General features: G+C 34.2%; 1 protein-coding gene across 3 annotated transcripts in view; it reads left to right on the plus strand.

Annotated features, from left to right (window-relative positions):
* Window positions 1–26,484, plus strand: part of sd (TEA domain transcription factor 1 homolog scalloped) — a 336,647-nt gene that overhangs the window by 205,030 nt on the left and 105,133 nt on the right. For 2 of the 3 annotated variants that reach the window (XM_090407968.1, XM_090407971.1), the window contains exon 4: window positions 13,978–14,202. In XM_090407968.1, coding sequence (XP_090264094.1) covers window positions 13,978–14,202 — 225 coding nt within the window. The remainder of the gene's footprint in view (window positions 1–13,977; window positions 14,203–26,484) is intronic. The other variant, XM_090407969.1, reaches the window with a different exon arrangement.

The following is a 26,484-nucleotide window of genomic DNA, read 5'->3' on the forward strand; positions in this document are numbered from 1 at the left end:
GTATTTTAATTTTTTTTTATATTGATCACACACTCACAAAATCTTGGTCTTCTAATTCCTCCAAATATTTTTTGTCATTTTTCCTCTTTCAAAGCACATTGACACATTAGCACAATTTGACAACCAAAGTTGCCTTAGCTTTAATTAGATTTTGTGATTTTTTTCTTTTTTACTCCCAGAAGCTAGACATTTTTCATTCCATTCATCCAATTCTTGTCCATCCCTAGACAGGTTTCCCCTAATTAGGAAATTTTTTAGGGGCTTTAGGCAATTTAATGGCTAGCTAGCCATTCCTCTGCTGCACCCCTCTAAGGATAAGTACTTTGTCTGTAGGTATGTGTTTATAGTTTCCTTTTTTTGGGGGGGGGGGGGGGGGAAGAATCCTCAATGTTTGTATGAGACTGGCTAACTCACCTTTGAATTGATAAACCCTGATAAAAGTTCCTTGTGTCATACACTGTATTCAAATGTTTTTCGAATTACAGCACTTTGTGGAAACCAACTGAGCTATTGAGGCTCTACACTTTTCGTTATCAACAGAAAACATTTTGTTTTTAACTGATTGATTAAACATAAAAATCTTATTATTTGAATTATATGTCTTTGGTTTAATCCTTTATCTAAGCGTAAGCGAACAAAGTTTTCACCTGAAGTATTTTCAGGACTGGGGCAACTCATGGCAAAGGTGGTCTCATCACTTGCCTTAGTATCCCATAATGCAAAGCACATCTCCTTGTGGACATGTATAATGTTATGCATTAAGGGAAGGGTCGCTACCCAGACTGCTTTCGACCTTTATTGGGGTCTCATCAGTGGGAGCCAGACCCAGGGGTGGTGATACTAAGGTGGAAGTAATGGAGAAGTCATATTTCCCTATACGAGTTGCCAAAAGGTGTCACACCTTATCCATTATGGATAAAGGATTAAACCAAATATATAATTGATAGCATAGCCAAGGTAAAAAAACTTCCATAATCTTATTACTTGAACATATTTGATTCAGCACATTATTTTGTAATAATTTATTGTATGTATGTATGTATGTTTCTCCAAGATATTTTCATCTGTGAATCTACTAATATCGCCAGCCTATCTCTACTTACGCAGTACCTCACAACATCTTCTATTCCAGTCATCTTTCTGATATTATTTCTGTGGAGCATTCTTCTCTCCAAGTCTTTCTAGGCCACTTGCAACCTGTCTTCTTGTTTTTTAGTTATTGCTTATGTCTCTTTCATAGGTAAACACTGAAAGAATGTACCTATTAAATTTCTTTCTTTTTAAGTATAGAGGTAATTTACATTCAATATAATATTGAATTTATATTGAAAAAAAAAATTTATATTGTAATATCCCTCAACTTAAATATCTTTTTAAGAAATTTTTTTCTGTACATTTCTTTGGAAAATGGCCAGCTGAATTCCTTACTTGAAATACAGTCATAGAAATATGAAAACCCTTTTTGAAACATTTTAGGACAAAATTAAGTAAATAATTATTATCCTCACTTAGCTATTTAAACTATGCTATTGCTATGGTGCAGATAAGGGAATTGAGCTTGTGTGAATAAAGTCACAAACATTATTTGAAATGAAGAAAGTGAATGCACTATTCAATACAGTGGTGCTGAAGTATACTTATGTGGTATGTCATAACTGTTTCACGTTAAACTTCATGGATATAAGTGATTATCAACATTAAGTTAGAATGTAAAATTTTGCTTAATAATAATGCTGCTTAAAAATCCATTGATATTTAAAATTCATGGTAACGTAAAATGTGAAAAACTAATATTATTTGTAGAAATGCGAAACAAAGAACTGGAATAAAACTTGCACAATTTAATAAATCAGGCCATTTTACAGTGCTTAAATATGCCAGTTATGAGGAGAAATGGTTTATGGTTTAGAATTAGAAACGTGTGTTTCTTTGTACGGGATTAAATAGTTAACTGGCCCAATTATTAAAATCAATCAACAACATTCCGTTCTTAAAACATCTTGGGGTATACAGATTCCTTGTTCTTGTAGAAAAGTATACATGAGTCAAACTGGGGTGTTTTGGAATCCATAAAAAAAAAAAAAAAAAAAAAAAAACATGTAGGTGATGCTGAAAACAAGAGAGAAGAAAGCAGACTCGCAGCACACATCCTTTCATAACGTCACACAATAGATTGGCAGGCCTACTCCATGCTTTACTTAGACAAGAATACTTTCCTCACATTGTTCAAGTAGTTATCTGAGGTCATTTGCTCACCATGCAGACTAAATAGAAACCAAGAACTTATACTTTATGACATCTGGAAGTCATTAATTAGTATATATAACATTTGCAACCTCCATGCCAGCAATTACATACAGAGTTTACGCAGTAATGTATAGACTGCACAAGATGTGCCTAATGATACATGAGATTAAAACCATCAATCCAGCATTTTTCAATTTATAAAAATAATGTCTGTTGGAAATGTTTTAGTTTTTTTGTTTATGTAAACTAACAAAAAAATTGAAAACTTACAAAAAAATTACTGAATGTTTCTTTGACATTTTTTGCTGTCTATATGGCTGAAGAAGCCATCAGTTATATATAGACAGCAAAACATATCGAAGAAACATTCAGTTTTAATGAATAAAAACTTAGGAATCAAAGCTGGTTAATCATTCAAAACAATAACTATGTTAGTTGATTTTGAATTTGTGTGTATATAGGTATATCATTCCTGAAAATGACTAGTTTAAAGTTGAAACATAGAAGATACTTTTAATATTATTAAAGTTATTTATTTCAAAACTGTAGTTGTTTTCATAAATTAATGTATTAAGTGCTGTTTACAGTTAAGTTCACTGAAAGGTAGGATAGAATTACTGCTGTTACTGCCTTGGACTGATGAAGAAACTTCCACTAAGAATGAAAGAAAAGACTTGTCATTATCACCTCTGTGTAGGTCAAAATGTTTTTGATTGAAAATAATATATAAATTTTGATAACCTTATTACACATTTTCTCATGAAAGCCAACTGAGAACAAAGATGTCTATAACAATTTTTCTCAAAAGAAAATTGAGTCCTAAAAGAGAAGACGAATGAATGAAGGCCAGGGATTTGGCTGCTGGTCAGGAAGTGGGCTGCAATGGAATTTGGCAAGCAGGTGCAGAGCTCCTTGTTAAATTAAGTGATTCAGAGTTGTATGTGAAGTAAAAATATTGGCAAATTGATTATTGAGATTTTGGAGTATGCATTTTCTTCATGTAATTTATAATTTTATATTTTCAAAACTGACTGGTACTGGACAAATTGATTTTGAATGGAATGACTTAATCTTTAAATGTGCTATTGCTATTAAGCTTCAATATAAATTGTGTCATTCTTGGGTTGGCTGAGCAATTAGTATATCCACTCCCCAACCAGCAGGCTTCATTTGAATCTCACCATGAACATGGGATGTTTGTGAATATCTTCTTTAGATGGTAGGTGATTTTTGTCACTTGGTGTGACAAAACCACAGCACTGTTTATTGGATGCCTGAAGGTTTGAAAAAAGTACTATTTGTTTCTAGAGCAGAGTTTCTGGATTATGTAATCCTTAGCCAAACCACCCCTGGTACTTACACTAATGTTCCTACAGGCTTGACAGTCTTTTGAAAAGATTTATAATTCATGGTTGATTTGTCACTAAATCACAGTATTGTTTATAATCTGATCAATAACTTGCATGGTTACTTTCACTGTCTTTTGCATTATCTTAATGGGTCTAAGGACTCCATGGAGTAGCACTTAATATTTTCTATGATGGATGGAGATCACTGTGATTATTTGCATGAAGACAGATGTGATGAAAAATTACATGAATGGTAGGATTAGTTCTTTGCAGCTGATAATCTATCTACTCTGTAGTTATCTTCTACAGAAAATATGACCAATGAAGAAATAAGCAGTTGCAGAGAACAATGGCATGAACAAAAAATTAGATCCTATAATTATTATGTTGGTTGTGCCAGTGAATCAAATCAGGATTAACAAATTAATGTGTCTAGCATAAACACCATTAAAGTTGAAAACGACGATGATAATATTCTGAACACTTGCTGCTAATTATTTTGGGAAATTTGAATTTTTGCCATTATTATCACAGCTGGAACATTTAAAGATAGTAATAGTTCAAAAAATAAAAAAACAAACAACATATTTTGGACAAAATTTCTGATAATTTAAAATGCGGGTATATTATCAGTATCACTGATAGGATCCAGCTGTTTTCAAGGCAACATAACTGTATACATTTCAAGAAACTCACTCATATATTACACATGTGTAAAAAAGAGACTCAGAGGAACATCTAAGAAAATAATACCGAAAGACATTTTGTGGTTTTCTGCATATCCATTGCTGACTGCAAGTCAAATTATTACTTATAGTCGGCAATCGATGTCCAGAAAACTTGATTTTATAATGCTAGAATAATACTAATATTCTAATTTTTTTAAATAAGTATATTTTTAGCATTATTTCAATAATTTCCATTAAACATATCCATCCAGTTCATTACAATAGAAAGAAATCCATAACATAGCTGTCAAAAAGTGCATTTCACAGCAGCATTCTTTTGTAGTCATTCATTTTTACAGTGATTGGACTTAAAACTGTTTTTGACATATGCATTTGTAAACATTTTTATTTATTGACATTTATGACATTGAATTTTATATTGTTTTATCTGATTTTGTCACTAAAATAGTCCAAATGAATCAAAATGGACTGTGGGTTTGTATCCCACTGTGACGTTGTTTATGAACATTTCTAGGAGATAGATGATTTTGATTGCATAGTGTAAGACTATTAAGAGGTCCAGGGTGATTTAAGAAGTTCCATTTTTAAATTATCTAACTCAGTTCACCCACATTAATGTACTATAGGTTAATAGCTTTTCATGAGTGGGATTAACATTAAAAATAATAAAAATTTCCATTGAAGTTCATCCAGCTAGAATGGAATTATACACATGAAGATGGGAAAAAAATCTAATAGATATTTAAGTATTTTTCAAAAATGTATATAAGTTATACAACATTAGCTTTCCTTGAGCTAGTTTAACTGTTCAAGTAAAAAAAAATCATACTTTGTGACTTTATTCATTGCTGGCTTTGTCCCATTATGGCATTACTTTCACATAAAAATTCAATAGCAAATGAAGGGTACAGGAGAAAAATAACTTCAGTCCAATTTTTGTGAATTCAACCTAATTGCATTTGTTTTTTTAATTTTTAAGTACTATTTAAATTAATTATGCTTAATATACATGAATGCACCGTATCTATTATTTTTTTATTTTGTTATGCTATGTTTACTTGCATTTTGACAACAAGGAAAATTTAATTATGTTTTTTTCGGAAGTCAATATCATGGACTGAAGTTGTTTTTCCCCTGCACCCTTCAAATCAATTTGGACTTCTGTTTCATTATATTAAAAAAAAAAAAAAAAAAAAAAAAGAATTTTTCCATTAAGAGTACCTATGAGAGATTCTCAATAGCTAAGGATGTTAAATTTTGAAATGAATGGTAGAGAAGTGTTCTTTTATCTTTAAAAACTTCTGATAGATGGTCTTCTTTATTTGATCATTTTGGAAGATAGTGGCTGACCAACTAGACTGACATGACAACACATGAAAACTAGTTTAAATTTTATTGTACTTAACCACACCATTATATCGTCAGACTTTCTCTTGATGCAGATTTTGCATGTTTTACTTCCTGTGGCTTTTAACTAAGTTAAGAGAAAGCAATATCTTCTTCTTCTGCTTGAGCTTGCTGAACCTTTAAGGCTCCTTACTTCAAGTACCAACTTCTTCCATTTCTTTCTAACTTGAGTGCTTTCAGTCCAGTCCAGGATTCCCATTTCAGCTAAATGTTCTTGGATGTTATCCTCCCAGCACTGCTGCAGGTCACTTTCCATTGCCTCTCATCTGGAATGCTTGCTTGGCCATTCTCTCCTCAACCATTATTTCCACATGTCCAAGCCATCTCAGTCTGCAGGCTCTCATTTCAACAGATAGAAATGGAGATATTTAGAGTTTATATAGTTGCTGATTATGTCTTCTTCTCCATTCATCTCTTGTGTTTTCTCTTACAGGTTTAAAGACTTTTTTCTGAGGATTTTATTTTCACAGATCTGCAAAGCTTTTGCATCTTTGTCTGTTATACTCCAGGTTTCTGCTCCATACAAAACAATATGTCTAATGGTTGTCTTTTATATTTCTGTTTTAACTCTGTTGGACAAAATTTTGGACGATAGTAAATGATAACATTTATTGGATACATGACCGGCCTTGTTTTGTTGCCCAAGTGGTTAGGTGTATCTGCTCTCCAGCCAAGAGGCCGTGGGTTTGAATCCCTGTTAGGACATGGATGTTTGTGATTGTCCTACTAAGCAATTACCATATGTACTGCTCTGACCTATGTCCTGGGCTCAGTATGACTTTGATGTCTTTGCACCATAAAAAAAAAAAAAAAAAAAAAATCAAATTCATACATTCATTCATACAAATATGTATAAACTCTCCCAAGATGGACTGGGTCACCATGGTCAAAGTAGACCCAATTCTTCTGCAATTGGAAAAGCCTTCACCTTGTAGTGGGTGGAAATCATTATCATTAGAGGCATGTATTCTAGCTTCTATTTCTGTACTTATTTTATTACTTTGAGTAATCAATGTTCCAGGATATTTGAAGGAAGCAGCAGTTGTAAATTTCAGGGTATTATTACATGACACCTCCAGGTAGTCTAAAGACTTGCTGAGGGAGGGCACCTATTCTACAACCCTGTCTTCATCCAATTCTCCAACTACAATCATCATCTACACCAAAGCCATTTACTGCTCACCATCACCACTAGAATTTTCACATCCATGGCAGGATTCGATCCCACAGCCTTTTGGTTGGAGAGCGGATATGTTAACCACTCGGCCAACCAGGCCATTCTTCCATTTATGGTTATGCCTTCACACATCTGTAATTCTTTGTCTACTACTACTTTTAGGTTCATATCAATGGTGAACTGGTCATTTCCTTGATTGTGATTTCTACATACTTTTAAATATTCAAGTTTTATCTTGGCCAATTTGTAATTTTAGTTTTTCAGCAGAAGTTTTGAATTTTCTGAATGTTATTCTGATGTCTGCAGCATTTTCTCCAACTAGATATATGTTATCTACATATCCTAATATTACTGTTCTGCTCATGTTATCTTGTACAGTTTTCTAAAGCTAAATTAAAAAGGATGGGTGATAGGGTATCTCATTGCTTTAATCCTGTCTTAACATCAAAAGGTTCAGTCCTGATTTCATTTGGCTGTCAGTAGTACAAATTTTGATTAGATGTATTATCTTATGAGGTACTCCCAGTTTATCTACTACACCCCAAAGGCCTACTGTACAAATATTGTCATATGTTTTCTAAAATTTATAAATAAAATATATCCTGAATATAAATATCTCCCCACCCCCCAGTATCTGTGTTAGTGTAAAAATTTGGTCAACCTGTAGACCTATTTCTTCAGAATCATATTGATATTCACCTATATTTTCTTCAGCAAAAAAGTATGATTATTTTTAGTATAATATTAGATAAAATTTTGTAGTTTGCTGACAGGAGCAATATGCTTCTGTAATTTTCACATTCATTTTTGTTTCCCTTTTTATATGTTGGAATGATTAGTAATTATTTCCATCTGAGAATGTCTTTTTTTTCCCCATATAAATACCAGTATATGTATATTTATGTTGGAGTTAATTCACTTTTACCATATTTGATGAGTTCATCTGCTGTGTCATTAGTACCTGGTGCTTTGTTGTCTGTGTGCTGCATTATACTTCTACTTTGGCTAGTGAAGGTTTAAATCTAGGTGACATGTATGATTCTGTTTGAGACTCTCAACAGGTTCATCACAGTTTAGGAGTTTTTTTTTAAAGTATCCTCTCCATCTATTTCATCTCTAGTGGCTAGTGTATATTATTATGTGACACCTCCAGGGTGTCCAAAGACTCATCGAGGGAGAGTGTGCCAACAGCATCAAACAGTTGAATCCCTTTCAACTACTAACCGCACTCAATCTTACTTAACTTTTTGCATGAGCCATTAGTAGCAGAGGCTCTACCAATCAACCAACCTTTAGTGGCTGGTGTATATCCATTACTATTGTTGATTATTGTTGTTTTCATATGTGGACCTGTTTTTTGCTTTCTAATTTACATGGAAAATTTTTCTAGGATTATATTACATCAAGTATTTTTAGGTTTCTTCAATCTGTTCATGTAAAAATTTTCTTATCTGTTGTCTGATTAATTTGACTTCCTTGCTTCTTTCTTTGTATCTCTGAGTAGCATGAATATCAGATGGGTTATTAAGTCAAATATTAATATTTTTTTCTTTTTCTTTATTGCCAGTTCACATTCTTCATTAAACAATTTTGTAATTGAATTTCAATTCAGTTTTATGCTGCTACTATTAGGCTCTCCTTAATATGAATCAAGATGTTCATCCAGCTGGACATTTTTTAATTTTTGTTTAAGTTCACACTTGCATTTCCATCTCTCTTCTGTTATATCTAGTTTGTTAATGTTGTATTTTAGTTGCATACAGATGTAAAAAAGGACTGTAGTACCAAAAGTAATACATATGTGTGAATCCTTATACATTGAACATTATTCTTATTCAAGTAATTTGTTTTGCACAATTTCATGTTGATTTTGTTTTCTTTTGCTTTTTCCTAACCAATAAAAAAAATTACTTTATTTTAATTTTTTCAGATTATTCCTGTTGATTATTTTTGAAACTTTTAAATAGCTAATAAAACTTTCATTACATAAACTCTCCTTTATTGTTCTATCTGACCAATGCTTAATTCCCAAAACTTTTCATGTTAGCTAACTAGTTCTTTACTGTTATGATCATAATATATATTTGTTATATTAGAATAAAAATATTGCACTCTAACTTTACAGTATCATAAAAAGTAAAGAGGTTTTTTGTGAATTCATATATTTTGTTTTAAATAACGAAGTACTGGATTTCCAAATATTTCAAATATATAAGAATTTTGACTCTTTTAGTTCAGAGTTTTTTTGATAATACTTTAACTGAAATGGTTATAAATATTTTCTGTAGCATCTGAATATGTCATCTTGATATTGTAATAAATTATGTCTAATACAAAAGAAGGAACTGTGGCAGCCATATATCATACAATTTAAACAGTTTTCTATTAATGGAGTAGAATTTATAACTCAATAATAACATTTTATTTTTCATTTGATTAATTTTTATACCTTATTTATTGAATCATTTGGTAAATGTCAAAATACTTTTTAAAATAAAAAAAAGCACTGTTATAATTAGAAGTTACATTTCTTACTGAAGCAGTTTCACAAGAGTTCTGAATCCTTGTCAAGGATACAATGATCATTATTTGCATCTTTCTTTGTTAAAGCTGAATTAGGTTTGTCAGTCAGAAGTAGGAATTTTTTATTTTTTATTTATTTTTTCTAATGGAAAAACAGATTTTTGTTCTTGCAGAAAAGCAGTCAGTGAAAACATGCAATTGACACACATTTATATACTTAGACCATAATTAATAATTTGTAATTACCCTGATATTATATTACAAACCATTAAGAATGATAATCCTAATTCTAAAAAAAATAGTCTTTATTCTACATTGACAGATAGGATTTCTTTTATGGGTGGAGTAAATGCAATGAATTTTTATCATATTACTATTACATATAGACAACTCCATGGAATCCCTAGACTCGTTGTGGAATGTCCATTACATGAAATTATAATTCCTATCATGTTTTGCATTAAAATCATTCATCGACAAAGCACACAACTGACTCTTGCCATCCATTCCACTCATTCACCACTCTCTAAGCAAAAAATTTGGTCCTCATGCCCTTGTTAACCACACTCATACTCAATTTCCATGGATGACCACTAGTTTTCCTTTCATTATTTATATACTGAAATATTTCCTCCACATCAATCCTATATTCCCCCTCCCCCTCAAGCAACTTATGTCTATATCATATTCCCCCTTATCTGCTGATCAACCAGCTTCTGTAACCTAGAAAGTTTCCATTTCTTCTTATATGGAGCATCACACAGACCTGCTACCATCTTAGTCACTTGCTCTGAATCTGCTCCCTCCTCATCCACATTTCCAAGAAACCCAGGCAGCTATTTGTGCACAGTAATCCAGATGAGACCTTATAAAGAGAAACATAACCTACTTATGTATGTCAAGGTGTTCTTTAGTAACTGGTAGTCCTATGAGCTGCTTTAGCCACTTTTGCAATATGTCCTCTGAATTTCAACTCCCTATCTACCAACACTTCCAAATCCCTGTCTCGTTAATTTTCTGAAGTATATTATAATTGGGTCTAGTTTTGTTCTCCTAATGCCTGCTAACAGATACAACCCCACTACTATACAGCATGGAAACTTTTCCCTGCTGCATTCCCACCCTGAGCATGTATGCTTTTCAGTATTCAACCTGATAACTCCAAACTCCCTTGAAGTCACTATATGAGGATGGTCTGAAAAGTTCTCTGAAAACGAATTTGTAATTTCAAAATTATTTTTATATTTCAACATAATCTCCCTTAAGATTAATACATTTATTCCAGCGATGCTCCAGCGCTATTATTCCATCCCTGTAGTGGTTCTCAGTAAGATCGGCAAAATACCCCTCTACAGCTGCAATCACCTCTTGATTCGAAGAAAAATGCTGACCAGCAAGGAAGTTTTAGTTTTGGGAAGAGACAGAAGTCAGAGGGAGCCAAATCTGGGAATAGGGTGGATGTTTCAACAATTCATAGTGCAGATCCCTTAATTTTCCATTGCCTAAACACCTTTGTGGGCAGGTGCATTGTCCTGATGAAAGATGATTTTTTTCTTCTGCAAACTGTCTTTTCTCATGAATATTTTCATCTAGTCTGATTAAAAGATCGGAATAATATTCCCCAGTTATTTTTACCCTTTTCAAGATAATTAATAAACAAAATGCCTTTAGTATCCCAAAACACTGATGCCATGACCTTTGCTGCTGATGAAACTGACTTTGTCTTCTTTGATGCTGAACCAACTGGCTTCTCTCCACTGTTTTGATTGCTGTTTGGATTCTAGTGTGTAATGGTGAATCCAAGTCTCATCCACAGTAATAAATCGACACACAAAATCAATTTGACTCGCCAGTCATCCAATACCATATTGTGCACTTGATCAATGATTTCTGGTGTCTTTACACTTTTTGGACGTCCTTCACATGGATCATCTTCAAAGCTGGTATGGCCACGTTTAAACTTGGCAGTCCATTTCTCAGTTGTTTGAAATGAAGGAGAAGAGTGCCCATAAACTTTTATGAACTTCGAATGAATTTCTTTTGGCGTTAAGCCTTTTACAAAGAATTTTATAACTGCACAATACTCAATTTTATCAATTTCAAGGGATACAGACAGATACATAAAACAAACTACTTGATAGAATGACTTGCTATTTGATTCTTATGACAGATGTACCAACTTAGGGAAAAAAAATCTTGCCGATAGTGTTGCCATTTATGGTCAAGGCCGAGAACTTTTCAGACCACCCTCATATTGATGCCATACATCTGCTCAACACAGCAATCATTGCAAAGCAGGACACTAATCCTGAAACCATCCACCAATTCAAACCTCCATTCAGCTGGATTACAGAAATCTGCCACAGCTCCTGAAAAAAAAAAAAAAAAAAAAAAATATATATATATATATATATATATATATATATATATATATATATATATATATATATTCAGTAAAACCCCGTTTTTTACGTTTTCCTACCATTTACGTCGGTCCCGTCTTAAGGCATATTCTTATGATATATTGTTTTCCTGCCATTAACAACTTGATATGGACATTATTTCCCGTGATTTGTATTTTTTTCTCAGGTGGCAATATTGATTTTCGAATAGATTTCTGCGGAAATCTGCGCATTTTTGTTCCCAGATGGCGTTGCTTTCGACCATAATTCCGTTTCCGCCATCACGGTGACTTGCACACTTGCAGCAGTAATGTAGTGATGAGCCATACTGTGATTTTTCAATCACAGTACGAATTGATATTGCAGAATTTCTGCTACGTAATTTAGCATGTGAAAGTTGCTTTCAAGTTATGGTGGTGGATTATCCATATTAGAAAAATGGAGAAAAAAGACAGAAAATGTATTTTGGTAGAAGAAAAGATGGTAATTCTGCGATGTGTAGATTGGCATGCCGGAATGCGCGTGCATTTAGCAAAAGATCTTGGACTCTCCGTGTCCACTTTGAACACGATTAGTAAAAAAACAGGTCAAGCATTGAACTCAATGCAAGGCAATCTGGCGCTATGTCAAAAAAAAAAAAAAAAAGGCAAAAACAATAAACAATTAAAGATTTTTTTTTTTTTAAATTAGATAAATGTAAGTAATCGTAAATTCATTTATTTTCAGTTATTAAATTTCGTAATCTAGTATGCAGACTCGTATACTAGCAGTAAGTCATCTTTTAAGCCTTTTTTTTAATGTTTTTTTTTTTTTTTTTTTTTACATTTCCTGCTATTTACACATTTTTCCATCAGTCCCCTGAAAAGCGTAAAATAAAAAAAAGGGAGGGGGGGGGTTTACTGTATGTATATATATATATATATATATATATATATTATTCCTACATTTAATTTTCCTTCAACATATTATATATATTAAGCTTTTATTCATCTTTGTCTTATTACTTCATCCTGGACTTTTGGTATTTTTCACTGATTGCAAGTAGTACAATGTACAATCAGATGCCCACCAAACTCAGGCCAACTGTGATAATTGGAAGTTTTTTATGTATTGTGTGAAATAGTCAAAAAATTGTAATATTCGTTAGTATAATATTTTTTTTGTGAATAGAAACCTGTGGCAGTTTAAACAGAGGAAAACCTCACACAAAGTAAATAGACTATGAGGTTAATCTATAATGTTTGTGATTTTTTGATTTTATGGGTCAATTTTTGAAAATTTTCGATAATAGCATTGTATTTTTAAGCATGCTTTTATTGCATAAGAAGATATTTGCCATTTACTTTGAGAGACCTGGGTTTTTCTAAGTGAAGGCATAAGACTTGAAACCTTTTGTGAGAACTTTTCACCTGAAGGTGAGATAGCACCAATTTTCCAGAAATTTGAATGTTTTCTGTAAAATTTGATTGTAAATTCAAACAGCAATCTAGCTGTATATGAAACAAAGTTCATATATCAAGCTCCGGGTAAATGGCATTAAACCAGAATTGTTTTCAAAGATCTGTATTATCTGATTCAGCATTTGGTAATTTTTTGGAAGTATTTCTTTCATCAATTTTAGAATATTATATTTGTTTCAAATTGCAGGTACTATGTAAATAGAAAGTGAAATTTTTTTTTCTTATTCACAAAGTAATTAAATATTCACATCGCATGCATACCCAACATTTTAATGTGTTTGAATTCTTCACTTCATGATAGTGAAACATTTTAAAATTTTGAACCTATCAGTGCAGAAATTTCTCCCCCCCCTCTCTTTCTCTACTTTTTAAACATAAATGTGTATAATGTGTATGATTTCTACATTTATGTTTAAAAAGCAAACTCGATGACATGACAGATTCAATGCTACATATTTTGCATTATTACTGTTTTTAAAATAATATTTTTCCTGTTCTGGGATTCATTAAATATCTAAAAAACTAAAAGAGTTAAATAATAATTACAGCTAGCTTTTTTTTTTTTTTTTTAAATATATATGAACGGTGTGTTTAAGCACAGTACTGGAATTAGTCTTTAATTCTTTAAAAATTTATCTATTAATATAAAAAAGTAATTAGAGATGCCAGGTATGAACTTGGAGGACTGGATGCCATCCCGATCCTCTTCTTTCTCCCTGGCAGGACCAGTCGACCAAGGAGGCAGCGCTGCAGTCCATGTCTTCCATGTCGTCCGCTCAGATCGTCTCTTTGTTTTACTCCCAGGACCAAGCAGCCAAGGAGAAAGCACTACAGTCCCTCACTTCCCTGTCCTCCGCCCAGATTGTCTCAGCATCAGCCATTCAGAACAAAGCTGCAGCAGCGGGTCTTGCTTCTCTTGTGCCCTCTGTCAGCTATCCTGGGGCACCGGTAATTATTTGTTTGATATAGAAATGGCACAAATTATTTCTATCATATATATGTTAATTTATTAAAATTAGTTCTTTATGGTAAAATTTATCTTTTTAAGAAGTCAGCCAAAGTTCGTATTTATTATCTGCCCATATATTCCATACATACTTGGTAGAGCCAAAATATATGAACAATTGATTGTAGCAATAAACCTTGGAAAGGGGAAAAATTGCTGACAGAAACATAATAAATATAATACTAATTTTTTTCCATACTTTTCTCACTAGAATTAGATCACTGATATATGAAATAATTGGAAAATTTCAAAGTACATGTTATTGATATTCAATAGTTGAAATGTCCAAAATCAGAGGAATATGAGACTGATAAAAAGTGAGATTTAGAATCCTAGAACTTCATTTTCTACTTTGGGCATCCATTCTTGTTTAAATATACACAAGGGTGGATGTAAATATACACAGGGATGTGTAAATTCCATAATTATGTTCATCATCTGATGAATAGTAGCCATGGAAATACCTGTAAATAAGTTCTGCATGCACTTTTTTTACAGATTGATGTTTATTTCTTTTTATTAAATGTTTGTCTTCTTGATAGTGAAGATGACTTTACTATTAGAAAAATCAACATTTAATGAAAGGAAATAAAAAATTTCAGAATGTTATCCATCTTCACACATCAAGAGTTTACAAAACTTATATTGTATCGATGTGGGCTATGGCTAAGAAGAAATCTGTTAACAGATCTTTTCTTAGCCATAGCCCACATCTTGGCCACATATTTCTTAGCCATAGTCCACATTTTCACCAGTTGTTTAGAAACTGAAATTTCTAAACAACTGGTGGTGTTCTACTTGGGGAAAATATATGGAAAAGACTATTCTTAAGCACATAGGTAGATGGAATGAAAGCAGAAGATGAGGAGTTGGTTTGGTATGTTTGGAACTGGACATTGATTGTATGCTGACCAGCAATTGCTTGTGTGTTTTGTGGACTTGAGGTATAGTGGAGGAATGACAGCAGCCAGGTTAAATTTCATTATCATGAAAATACTTGTGGAAGAAGCATGAAATGGAAACAGTACATCTGTGATAGAAGTCAACCAGGTCACCTTTTTCTGGACAGCTTCATATTGAGGGAAGTTTTTGGTATATCACCAAAATGTGAGAGCAGTATTCTAAAGTAGGGTGGATTTAGGATTTTTATAGCATTAGGAGTTTTACAGGTGAGAAATAATGTCTTGAGCAGAAAAGGAACACCTTGCTTTTTTGCAGCAGCAGACACTATTGATGTGGTGTACTTATGCCAGGAGAGGCTACATTCATCCAAAAAGAGTTCTGTTATCGTGGAGATCTCAATATTATAGGTATGAGAGGAAATGGTTTGTCTTTTTTGCATGAAATTGCAAAGACAGGGTTGCATTTTGCTGGCACCGAAATTGTCAAAGTTGTCCTTACCCACTGAAATATTTCAAGCAATCATTGTTTAAGACATTGATTATGGAAGATCGTTTACTTGGAATATGCGATATGCATTGGAATATATGGGAAATCTTGAGATATATGTTTAAGTTAAGATAAAATTCGAAGCAACCCTGGAATATACAATAATGGATTCTTTGCTAAGCTGTACATGTGGAGAATTTTCAGCCAGTTCCTTTATAAATTGTGGCCTTGGCAATGGCCCTTTATTCATATACCACTGTTGTAGACTCCGTTCTGGCACATCAGTCAGAATAGTGGCAGCAAGTTTATTTGATAGTAGACTTAGAGGCTTCTTCCTGAAACATTTCTACATTACTATTAAATTTAGTCCAATATATACAGTCAGTCAAATAATTGTTTGATAGTTGTACCTTCAAAAAGAAGAAATCTTGAGTCTCCAATGATATCCAAGATAATCTTGGATATCATTGAGAAACTCAGATATTAGTAATGTTGCATGCTAGAAAAAATGAAGAAAAAAGCAAACTGAGACATTTTCTGAAAACATGTTTTTAGTTACTTCAAAACCTCCAGTAAGCAAATTGGTGATATTATAATGTGTGATGAAACTCTCTATCATCTAGTGATGTCTAGTATAACAGAGGCATAAGCCTTTCCTCTGATTGTTGGATGTACATCTCATCCCTTGTCTATGTCATTCCAAGTTGTTGGTATATTGTGAGATCACTGGATCTAAAAGAACAGTGAGTTATCTTTTTCCATTTTATTGAATCAATTATATTCATGCTGCTTGTTAAAAATTCTGAGTAGGGATAAGGAGCAGTGGCATTGCATGCCCATTTAGGTTGGGTGTGCTGTCATGTAGCTTATGCAAACTGTGCTGCAAAATTCACAGTTTGACCATATGATTGCATTTTTATTGATGCATGAAAGTTTTAAGAGTGCATAGCACATCAGCATTCATCTTGGTCTCCACTTCAATTAATTGTAGGATAACTTTGAATACTTTAATTTATCAATTAATATAATTTTAAATGTGGAAAGCATAAAGGTGAAATGAACAATAGCTATGCTTCACATGTGCCGTTTACATGAGAATCACAAAGGGTTTGTGCTTCGTGGTGAGATTAGATTATGGTTGACAAATACTAGAGTTAAACATGGATAATTTTAATTTTGATACAATTTTAAATACAGCCATATAATACACACAGAAATCAGAAAAAATAATCATTTGGGAAATTATTATATTTCTGGATTGAACCAAAGAAAGGTTGAAATAACTCGTTTTACTTATTTATGCACAAGTTCCAACCTCCTTCAACTATAATCATACAGTTCGCAAAAGCTTTGGCAGAAAATGGGATATTCAATAGATAGTCAACACTGTTTCCCATTTTAAATGTGGGCAAAAAGTTATAAATCATTCATAGAAAATTATATCTTAAAAACTTGTCTATATCGGTGTCCTAAACTCACCAATTCACACTTCATGCTTGCAAAACCTGTGATACTGAGAAAGCAAAAACAGCAACTCATGACAAATGACAACATTCAGTTGGATTGATTGGCACAATAATCAATCACAGCCACTGATTTCTGGGTGCTATTGTCTCAGCACACACCTTCTCTCACTTTCTGGGTGGTTTAAAACCACTGGAATGCTAATAATTTGACCCAATGTGGGCATCTGTATGTCTGTTCAGAGGGCTCAAAGGTTTCTCTATTTGTGAGTGCACACCCAGGCTATTAATGCAAATATGATGCAATGTTTACTTGTCCTCTTCATGAAGCATTAGTATATTTGTTTAATTTTAAGAATCATGCAAAGCCAGGAAACAATTAGGGAAGTCTTTAATAGGAATAAATGCAAAAATATAATATCAGCAATATTGCTATTCCGTGAAGGTGCACCATACCCCTAGCACACCCAGAATATACACTCCTGGTAAGGAGGATTTGTGTAACTGTGCCAGTCATCAAAAGCCATTAGCAAATCTTAGCTGTACCTTCTGTTTGAAAGGCATAGAATTAATTTTTGTTCAAAAGCCTCCATATAGAAATTAATGATGGGGAGAATGGCTGTGCCTTCTTTTAGCAGGTATATAAAGTTGTTGCAAAATAAGTAGCTTGATCAGAGAACTGGAAAAGTGATAAATATGCATTAAATATCATTAAATAGGACACTGATAAATCAAAGGTATCAAAACTGATAACTCTAGGATAGGGTAATTTTTTATTTATTATTTTTATTTAATATTTCACTTCTTTTTTTTTTTTATTATTTTTACTTTATTACTTTTGATAATTATTTATGCATATATGTATATTTCATAGATGAAAAAAAACAACAGGTCCCTTGATATATTGAATTATTCAATGATAAACCAACTGTAGACAGTTGGTAAATAGTTTTGCCAGCGATATCTATCTATCCATGCACATATACACACTGTTCTTGACTATTGCTTAATAGGATTACATATTCCTTAGTCAGTTACTTTCATTCCATCATGAAACCCTTATTTGATGTTTAATGCATTGCTTTTTTTTTTTTTTTTTCTATATATTTCTTGTTTCATTTGTTTCACTAGCAGTTTATTTTGTTTATTCTGATAGTTCTGTTTGCTCATTGCTTCTGATAAAGTTATTTTATTTCATTAAACTTCCAACATGGAAGATGTTCTTTGTTTATTACTCAAGCAAATATTTTTGGGATGATTTGGGTTAGGCTGTTTTGAATTATGACCAAAGCAGCTGAGGCTGTGGAGCCACTGTATTATATCAGTTAATTGCATTTATTCTTTTGACTGTTGTGAGGAATTTGGGATGGGTGATTAGATATTTTTTTTACTAATGCTCCAAATATTTTTAAGGTAAAATAAAAGCATTTCAAAAAAATCAATGAAGACACTTATAGAAAATTCTTCTTCACAACACATAATGTTTACCCAATGAGGTAGAACTTTATAACCCTATAAAACTCTTGACTTCTAGGAGAGAAAAATTCATTTAATCCATTTACAATGCTTCTTCTCACTTCCACCTTTTCTTATCATTGTCCAATGATAAAGTGACTCAGCAGTACTTGTACTTTTGAAGCCTATAATGAAAAAGCACTATCTACAATGGCGTGCACATAATTTTTGTCAAAATATTAATTCGGCAAAAACTGCACAAGCTTTTTTGGTCATCTGTGTGAATAGGGACTTATGCTCTGCTTAGCAAAGGTAGTACTTGTAATGTAATTAATAATAATGCTATAATTCCTTGTCATTATTGAGTGAAATATCTTCTCTTCTTATTGATAGTTGTATATTATTTCAAACCTTGACTGACAAGGAACATTGTCTCAAATTTTGTTCACTAGTGCAGCATATAGTTCTTATGTAAAGCTGCCTTCAGTGCTAATGCAATGTTTCCCCAAACTTATGACTTCTAAATCCCCTTTATATAGAATTTCACTTTAAAGAACAACTTTTTTTTTCTTTTTTTTTTTTTTTACAATAAAGTGCTGAAAATATTAAAAATAACTATGTATTTGTCCATATAACACAATTAATTTAATTGTTTCATGAAAGTAAATAAGCCTATGATATACTTTCTGGTAATCCAAAGCTTGGTTTAATGAGGGATTTGGGGTGGAATGGGAGATGAAAGCCTTCATTCAAGTAAGAATATAGATTTAGTTCCTTTCTGTATTTGATTTTGAAAGTTACCAATACTGACTTGCATAAAAACGTCTTAAAAATAGTATTAGGATTTAGTATTCTACTTGAAACGTTAGGATATTTAGATCTTATGCATAACTAGAAGTCTATAATGTCATTAAATAGTCATTTGGAATAGAGAATATAGGCTTGTTCCATTCTATAGAGTAGATGCAGTCAAGTAATTAAGATTGAAAAGATGATATAGGTGTTAATTCTGCAACATTAGTTTTTACTAGAAGGGATACTAACAGGACCGCATGACTTGTTGGTATCTAAGCTATGCAAACCTTGACTGACAAGGATCATTGTCTCAAATTTTGTTCACTAGTGCAGCATATAGTTCTTTTATCAGTATTCTTCTAGTTTCTTTATGATGAAAGACTAAGAGAGGCATGCAATTCTTGGTAAAGGGAGAGAATACTTAGCCTTGATCATCATTGCTGTAGTTTGAAGAGAAGAATGTCTGGATGATATTAAAATAATGCCACCTGGATATGTGAGAGAGGTTGAAATATAGATGGAAACCTTTTACTGCTATTTGAATAGGAGACGTTTCGCCATTTCAAAATCAGATTTGAATTTGTTGATGTTTTTTGTAGCTGTTGCATAGTGCAGTGTAGGCAAAGTGTTAAGTTGAAATTTTGGTTTTGAGCTTCTTGTGATATGCTGACTTTTTTATTTATTATTATTTTTTTTTGTGACAAGATGTCTACTTGTTGCAGACATCTTGCCACAATTTCTCGAGATATCCACATACCCGTGCTTGAATATAGCCTCCTTGCTGCTGTATTGCATTGATTAAGTTTTGCTGTTATAACCAAAAATCTGTCTTCATGCTCTGCGGTAGAGTGAGAGTGACCTCTTAGCAAATGTCTGAAACACATTCCATTGGTTTGAAACATTGCTCAGAGCCTGGATACAATGCTACATAAGATTCTAAACTCTATGGCAATATCAGTAATTCTGCAGCCTTCTTCAAGCTTTCCAGTAATTCTCCCCTTGCATATAGATGATGCCTTTTAGACATTACAACACATCTGAGTTTACAACCTTATTCCTTCAAGAAAAGAGCTTTCTTCAAACACAATTTGCTTAGCATAGCATTTTGCCTTTTATCCTGTTGAATTCTACTATGCATGCTAAGGCAGTATTTATATTCTATGTGACCTCTTTGTGCACTACTAAAAAGTTGAATGTATGCTTGCTTTCTACTCAAAATCAGCAGTTATACAAATTGCCACAAGCTGATTCATCTGAATTTGTGGTTGTAATCTCAGAAATAGTGTTCAGATAAAACGCATTGGATTCATTGATTCCGATTTTTGACCACTCCAAATAAGTGTTTTAGAATATTATTTTATTCACATCTCGATGCACAGTTAAAACAAGATATCTTTCAAATAGCAATAGTGATACAGAGCAATTTGGATTCTACCCAAGAATCTAAGAATAGTCTATCAGGTAGTGTCGTAAAATATGGACTGTTCCAAGTAATGCTGTTTTTTGTAGATTATATAGGGTCACTTTCGTTGATGTTTAATTGTTGTAAATAGTGGATAGCTTCTTTGAAATTGCACAAGTGCACCGATAACTATTGGGATGACTCTGTTGTGTTTAAGCCATGGCAGCCAACTTTGATTGCCTGATCTCGATATTTAGTAATTGTTTTCAGTTCTTTGTTGTTAATGTTATCATCACCGGGTACAGGCGATATCAATAATCTAAACCTGTCGATGTTCGATAATTGTGATGTCAGGTCTGTTGTGTTCCAAATGTCGATCAGTTTGCATTCTAAAGTCCCAGAGAATTTTTGCTGTTTCGTTTCCCAATACAGTGTCTATTTTATACTGCCACTAGTCATCAGAAGTAGGAAAGCCATATTTTTTATATGCATGTCAATGAATTATTTTGGCCACTTGGTCATGGCAGTATATATATTCAGTTTGAGCTATCTTTCTGTAGGCAGTGGCGCACCCAGGGAGGGGACTGAGGCCCCCCCCCCCAAAAAAATAAATAAAACACCAGAAACATTTTTAAAAATCTTTTCCTAACTAAAATTCATTTTTTTTTTATTTATGTTGTGTCGTGTCTTCTATTTCTACTTATGAATTAGCGGTCACGTAAGATGGGAATAGCTCTCGGGAATCACTGCTGCTGTGAACGCAAGGCGAACGAAGCAATGCTCGGGCGGACCGAGCGCTACTTCGTTTGTCTGAGCTGGGCCAGAGGAGATCACGGTTATCATATATTGACGATCACTGCAGATGCTCAGTCATAGGTTGTATGCAATGCGTAGTGTGTATTCTGAAATCGTCTACTCAACTCACCCCCCCACCACCAAAATTAAATCCTGAGTGTGCCACTAGCTGTAGGCACTGATTACATGTTCTACGGTCTCATATTTCTGATTGCATAATTTGCATTTGCTGTTATTATTGATGTTCAAACTTTTTGCTTTCATTGCATTAGTTTGTAATGTCTGTTCTTGAGCTGATTCTTTTTTTAATATATCCATATTGTAGCCTTTGCCACGTCTTGTTCATGTCAATTTTTTCATCAGTATCTTGAAGAAATTGACCATGCAAGGGTTTATTTTTCCAGAGCACATATCAGTTTTGCTGTTCCTTTTTGTAATCGGATTTATTTTCTGTTGCTTTGAAGGCTCTCTTATGTAATTGCTTGTTAATTACTTGTTAATTGCTTGTTAATTACTTGTTAATTGCTTATTAATTATTATTATTATTATATTTAGGTGGTGTATGGTGGTAGGGCTGTGTTTGGAGAGCTTCGAAAGCTAAGTTGTTTAGTTTAGAAAAAATAGTGATATTAGTTAAAAATTGTATTAGAATTAGATTCTGTCATGGTGTTAATTAGATTTAAGTTAAAAGTTTTATTTTAAATATAGTTAATATAGTCTTTCTGCATAGTAAGTTGCGCAGTGTAATATATATCACCGATGTGAAGCAGAACAATGGGATCCAAGGCATTATTATTTAAAGAATTCAACCAAAGGGACTCGTACAGTGCAATGTCTGAGAGATGCATGCATTATTGAATAATTGGTGGCGCTAGTGTCACCGTAGCACGTGGCGGTGAATTTGAGCTGTGCTGAAGAAAGCGAGTTTTTAATAGGTGACTAGTCCATTTTTTTAATGTTTTTGAGTGCTAAATTGTTTCTCTGGAATACGAGTGTACTATAGTGGTTGTTTTTTGAAGTTAGTGCTGTCGCAATATTGTGTATTTTGTTTACCGAGAAGACGGGGCGGATGCATAACGGTGGAAGACAAGACGAAGCTAAGTTTTCATTACTGTATTTAGTTTTATTTTATTTTATTTAGTGTACTTAATGTTTTGCTTGTAATTGTTTACTTATTTAGCGTTTATTTATTTTTGATTTTGAATAATTAACGTTTACACTAGTAGTCCCTTGGCAGTAACGAATGATGACGGATTCAGCTGCAGTTGCAAATGGCATGTCGCCAAGTCTTTCGCCATTTGGGCACTCTATTATAAGCAGTATAATAAGGGAGTTTGTGGCATGCAGTATTTGCGGCATGTATGCATCTCGGGAATTGGATGTCTGGCTTGTGAGAGAGGATGGGGTGCATGTGTGTTTAAAGTGCAGGCAGTGGGAGGAAATAAATGCAGCAGATATCTCAATAACCGACCTTGTTGCTCTACGAATAGGAAATGAATACAGGAAGATGAGTAGTGTGATAGGAGAGAATGAAGAAAAAAAATGTGAATGAGAAAATAATAATTGATAGTGTTGAAGGCGTGAGTGACTGTGAAAGTTTAGATGGTTTTGTTTGGAGAGTGAATTTCGATTTAGAGTGACTGACCTGCAGAATTAGATAGAGGAGGTGGAATGTCTTGGGAGAAGTATGATAAATATGAAAGATGAGATTAGAAGAATGAAGAGATAAATGCAAGGCAAACCGGAGTAGGGGAGAGAGAGAGAGAGTTTTGGGAATGAGAGGAGAGAAATTTGTGAATGATAAAAGAGGAGAGAATGGAATTGGATATGGAAATGGAGAGAATGGAAACAGGAGAGAGGGAATGGTAAGAAGTATAATGTATGGGGACTCAATGATCCGTGGTGTTCAAGATTGGATGCGTGAGGAGTGTTTGCTAGGAGGAACGATAGAAAGGGTGGCAGTTAAGAGAGGTGAAAGGGTGGATGAGATGATTGTGATGGTGGGAACAAATGACTTGAGTGGTGGTGTAAATAGGGCAGCGAGAGATATGAGATTCTTGCTTGAGGTGGTACAGAAGACACAGAGAGAAAAGATTGTGTGTGTATGTGTTGCCTAGGCATGATAATGATGAACTGAGCAGAAGAGCAGTAATATTGAATGACATAATAGCTAGAATGTGTGATAAGAGAGGACTGGAATATGTGGATGCTTGGAGTGCGTTTGAGGACAGAAAGGAATTGTATGCAAGAGACCACTTATATTTGAATGAGGAAGGACATAGGCATCTGGAGAGATTGCTGTTCTGAAAAAATCAGTGTGTCTCAAGGAGGATGGTAGCAGGGGTGGCCTCTTGTGGGAATCGGTACTCGGGAGAAGGGGGACAACATCAGGTAACACTGAGCTCAATGGAGTCTAGAGAGGATAATGCTGGATATAGAAACAACGGCATTTATATGCTACATACTAATGCCAGGAGTATCGGGAATAAGGAAGAGGAATTGGTGGCGCAGATAGCATCAGCCTGGCCAAAAATTATTGGGATCACTGAGATGTGGTTGACAGAAAAGGATATAATAACAGGAATAGAAGTCACTGGGTACAGCATTTTTTGGCAGGATAGGAAGGGAAAGTGTGGTGGTGGAGTACTGCTTATGATAAGTAACAACCTATGTCCTCTAAGAGTGGAGACTTTGAAAGGCAGTGACACTAATGATTTTGAAAGCATATGGTGTGAGGTAGAGGTGGGCAAGACAGGTTATTTAGTGGGGTGTTGCTACAGACCCAGGAGTACAGAGGGTTGGGACCAGGAAATGTTTAGACAGTTGAGTTTGGCAAGTGCAAGAAGAATGATTGTTATGGGAGATTTTAACTACAGTAGTATAAACTGGGGAGAGGAAGATGCATGTAGCAATAAGAGAATGGAATTTCTAGAATTCTTGAGGGACAAATGTCTTAGGCATGTAATAGAGGGAACAAGAGGTTCAAGAGTTTTGGATTTGGTTATAGCATCAGAAGAGTTGATAACTGAGATGACACCTCTCCCACCAGTTGGAGAGAGTGACCATATGGTTTTGACTTGGAAAATGCATAGACATGCAGAATTCTCAAAGAGACTGGAACGTATGTGGAATTAGAAGGCAGGTGATTATAATAGTCTAAGATGTCAACTTGAGGAAGTTTCATGGAGGGAGGAATTGGAAGGCCGGGTTATCATTAGTGCATGGGAAATTATTAGCATTGTTAGCAGCAATGGTAAGTTGTATGCCATGAGTGAACAAGAGGACACAATTTGGAGTGAAGTGGATGACAAACGATATTAAACAGGAATTGCATGCAAAAAAGAGGCTGTGGAAAAGAGATAAGGAGACAGGAGAAGAGAAGATGCATGAAGAATATAAGACACAGGCCAGAAGAGTGACTAGTATGGTAAGGAAGACGAAACTGGAATATGAGAGGAGATTAGCCCTAAGATCCAAAGAAAATCCTAGGGAATTCTTAGATATGTGGCCAGTAGGAGGAGAAATGACTATGGAAGAATGATATTGTGGGATAAAAATGGGAATAGAGTGACTGATGCAGAGGACATAGTAGAATTGTTCAATGACCACTTTATTGGAGTATTTCATCCTAGAGGAGTCAGTTTTAATGCTAGAGGGAGAGGGCAGGTTCAAGGTTTAGAGGTACAGGAGGAGAGTGTGTTTCAAATTCTGAGTACTCTAGATGTCAGTAAAGCTGTGGGACTGGATGGTATTTCACCACGAGTTTTGAGAGAATGTGCTAGGGAACTGTCAGTGCCTTTGACCTGGCTTTTCAATGAAAGTCTAGCTACTGGAAAGGTGCCCATGGAATGGAAGGAAGGTAAGATAGTGCCATTGCATAAGGGTGGTAGCAGACTGGAAGTGTCTAATTATAGACCAGTTTGTGTGTCATCAGTAGTTAGTAAGATCTTGGAGAAAGTAGTGAAGGACCGTATACAGCATTGGACAGATGAGGGTAATGTTATCTGTGAGAGTCAACATGGATTTGTGAAGGGGCACTCTTATTTTAGCAATATGCTAGCCTTTTATAATAAAGTTACAAGAGCATCAGATGAGGGAAAGGCATATACTGCCATTTTCTTAGACTTAGCGAAAGCATTTGACAGGGTGCCACATGATGAGCTGATATTTAAGTTGCAGCACATGGGTCTGGATGTCAGATCGGTCAACTGGATTCAGGATTGGCTGTCCGATAGGTATCGGAGTTGTGTATGGTGGGGCAGTTTCAAGGTAGCAGAGGGTTACAATGGGACCTATATTGTTTAACCTTTATATCAATGACATTGTCAGTGGATTGCAGGGGAATGTTCAGTTGTTTGCAGATGATGCAAAGCTGGGAAGGATTATTAGTAATAGTGCAGATGCGGCAGCCCTGCAAGAGGATTTGAATAAGCCGGATAGATGGGCAAATGCATGGGGGTGTCGGTTTAATGCAGCAAAATGTAAGGTCTTGAGGTTTGGGAAACATCGATGGGACACTGCATACTCTGTGGGAGGAGTTATACTGGAGGAAGTAGAGGAGATGAGATCCGTGATCGATGATTGATAGAAACCTGAAATTTAGGGGACATATTGCAAAGGTGGTGAAGGTAACACAGAGGATTGCTGCAATAATGAGAAGGACACTGACCTGCAGAGATAAAACAGTTATCATTCTGTTGTATAAGACCCTGATCAGACCACACTTGGACTGCTGTTCTCAGATTTGGTCCCCAGGATTTGAAGGGGATAAATTAACTGTGGAAAGAGTACAAAGGCAGATAACAAAGATGGTTTCAGGACTGTACAATGATAGTTATGAGGATTAGCTGAGGGAATGTGGACTTCAGAGTTTGGTGGATAGAAGAAATAGAGGTGATATGATTGAGACTTTTAAACTGTTGAGA

The sequence above is a fragment of the Typopeltis vanoorti genome, chromosome 18 (genome assembly GCF_054136105.1).
Source record: "Typopeltis vanoorti isolate ZY-2024b chromosome 18, IOZ_Tvanoo_1.0, whole genome shotgun sequence".
Classification (NCBI taxonomy): Eukaryota; Metazoa; Arthropoda; class Arachnida; order Uropygi; family Thelyphonidae; genus Typopeltis; species Typopeltis vanoorti.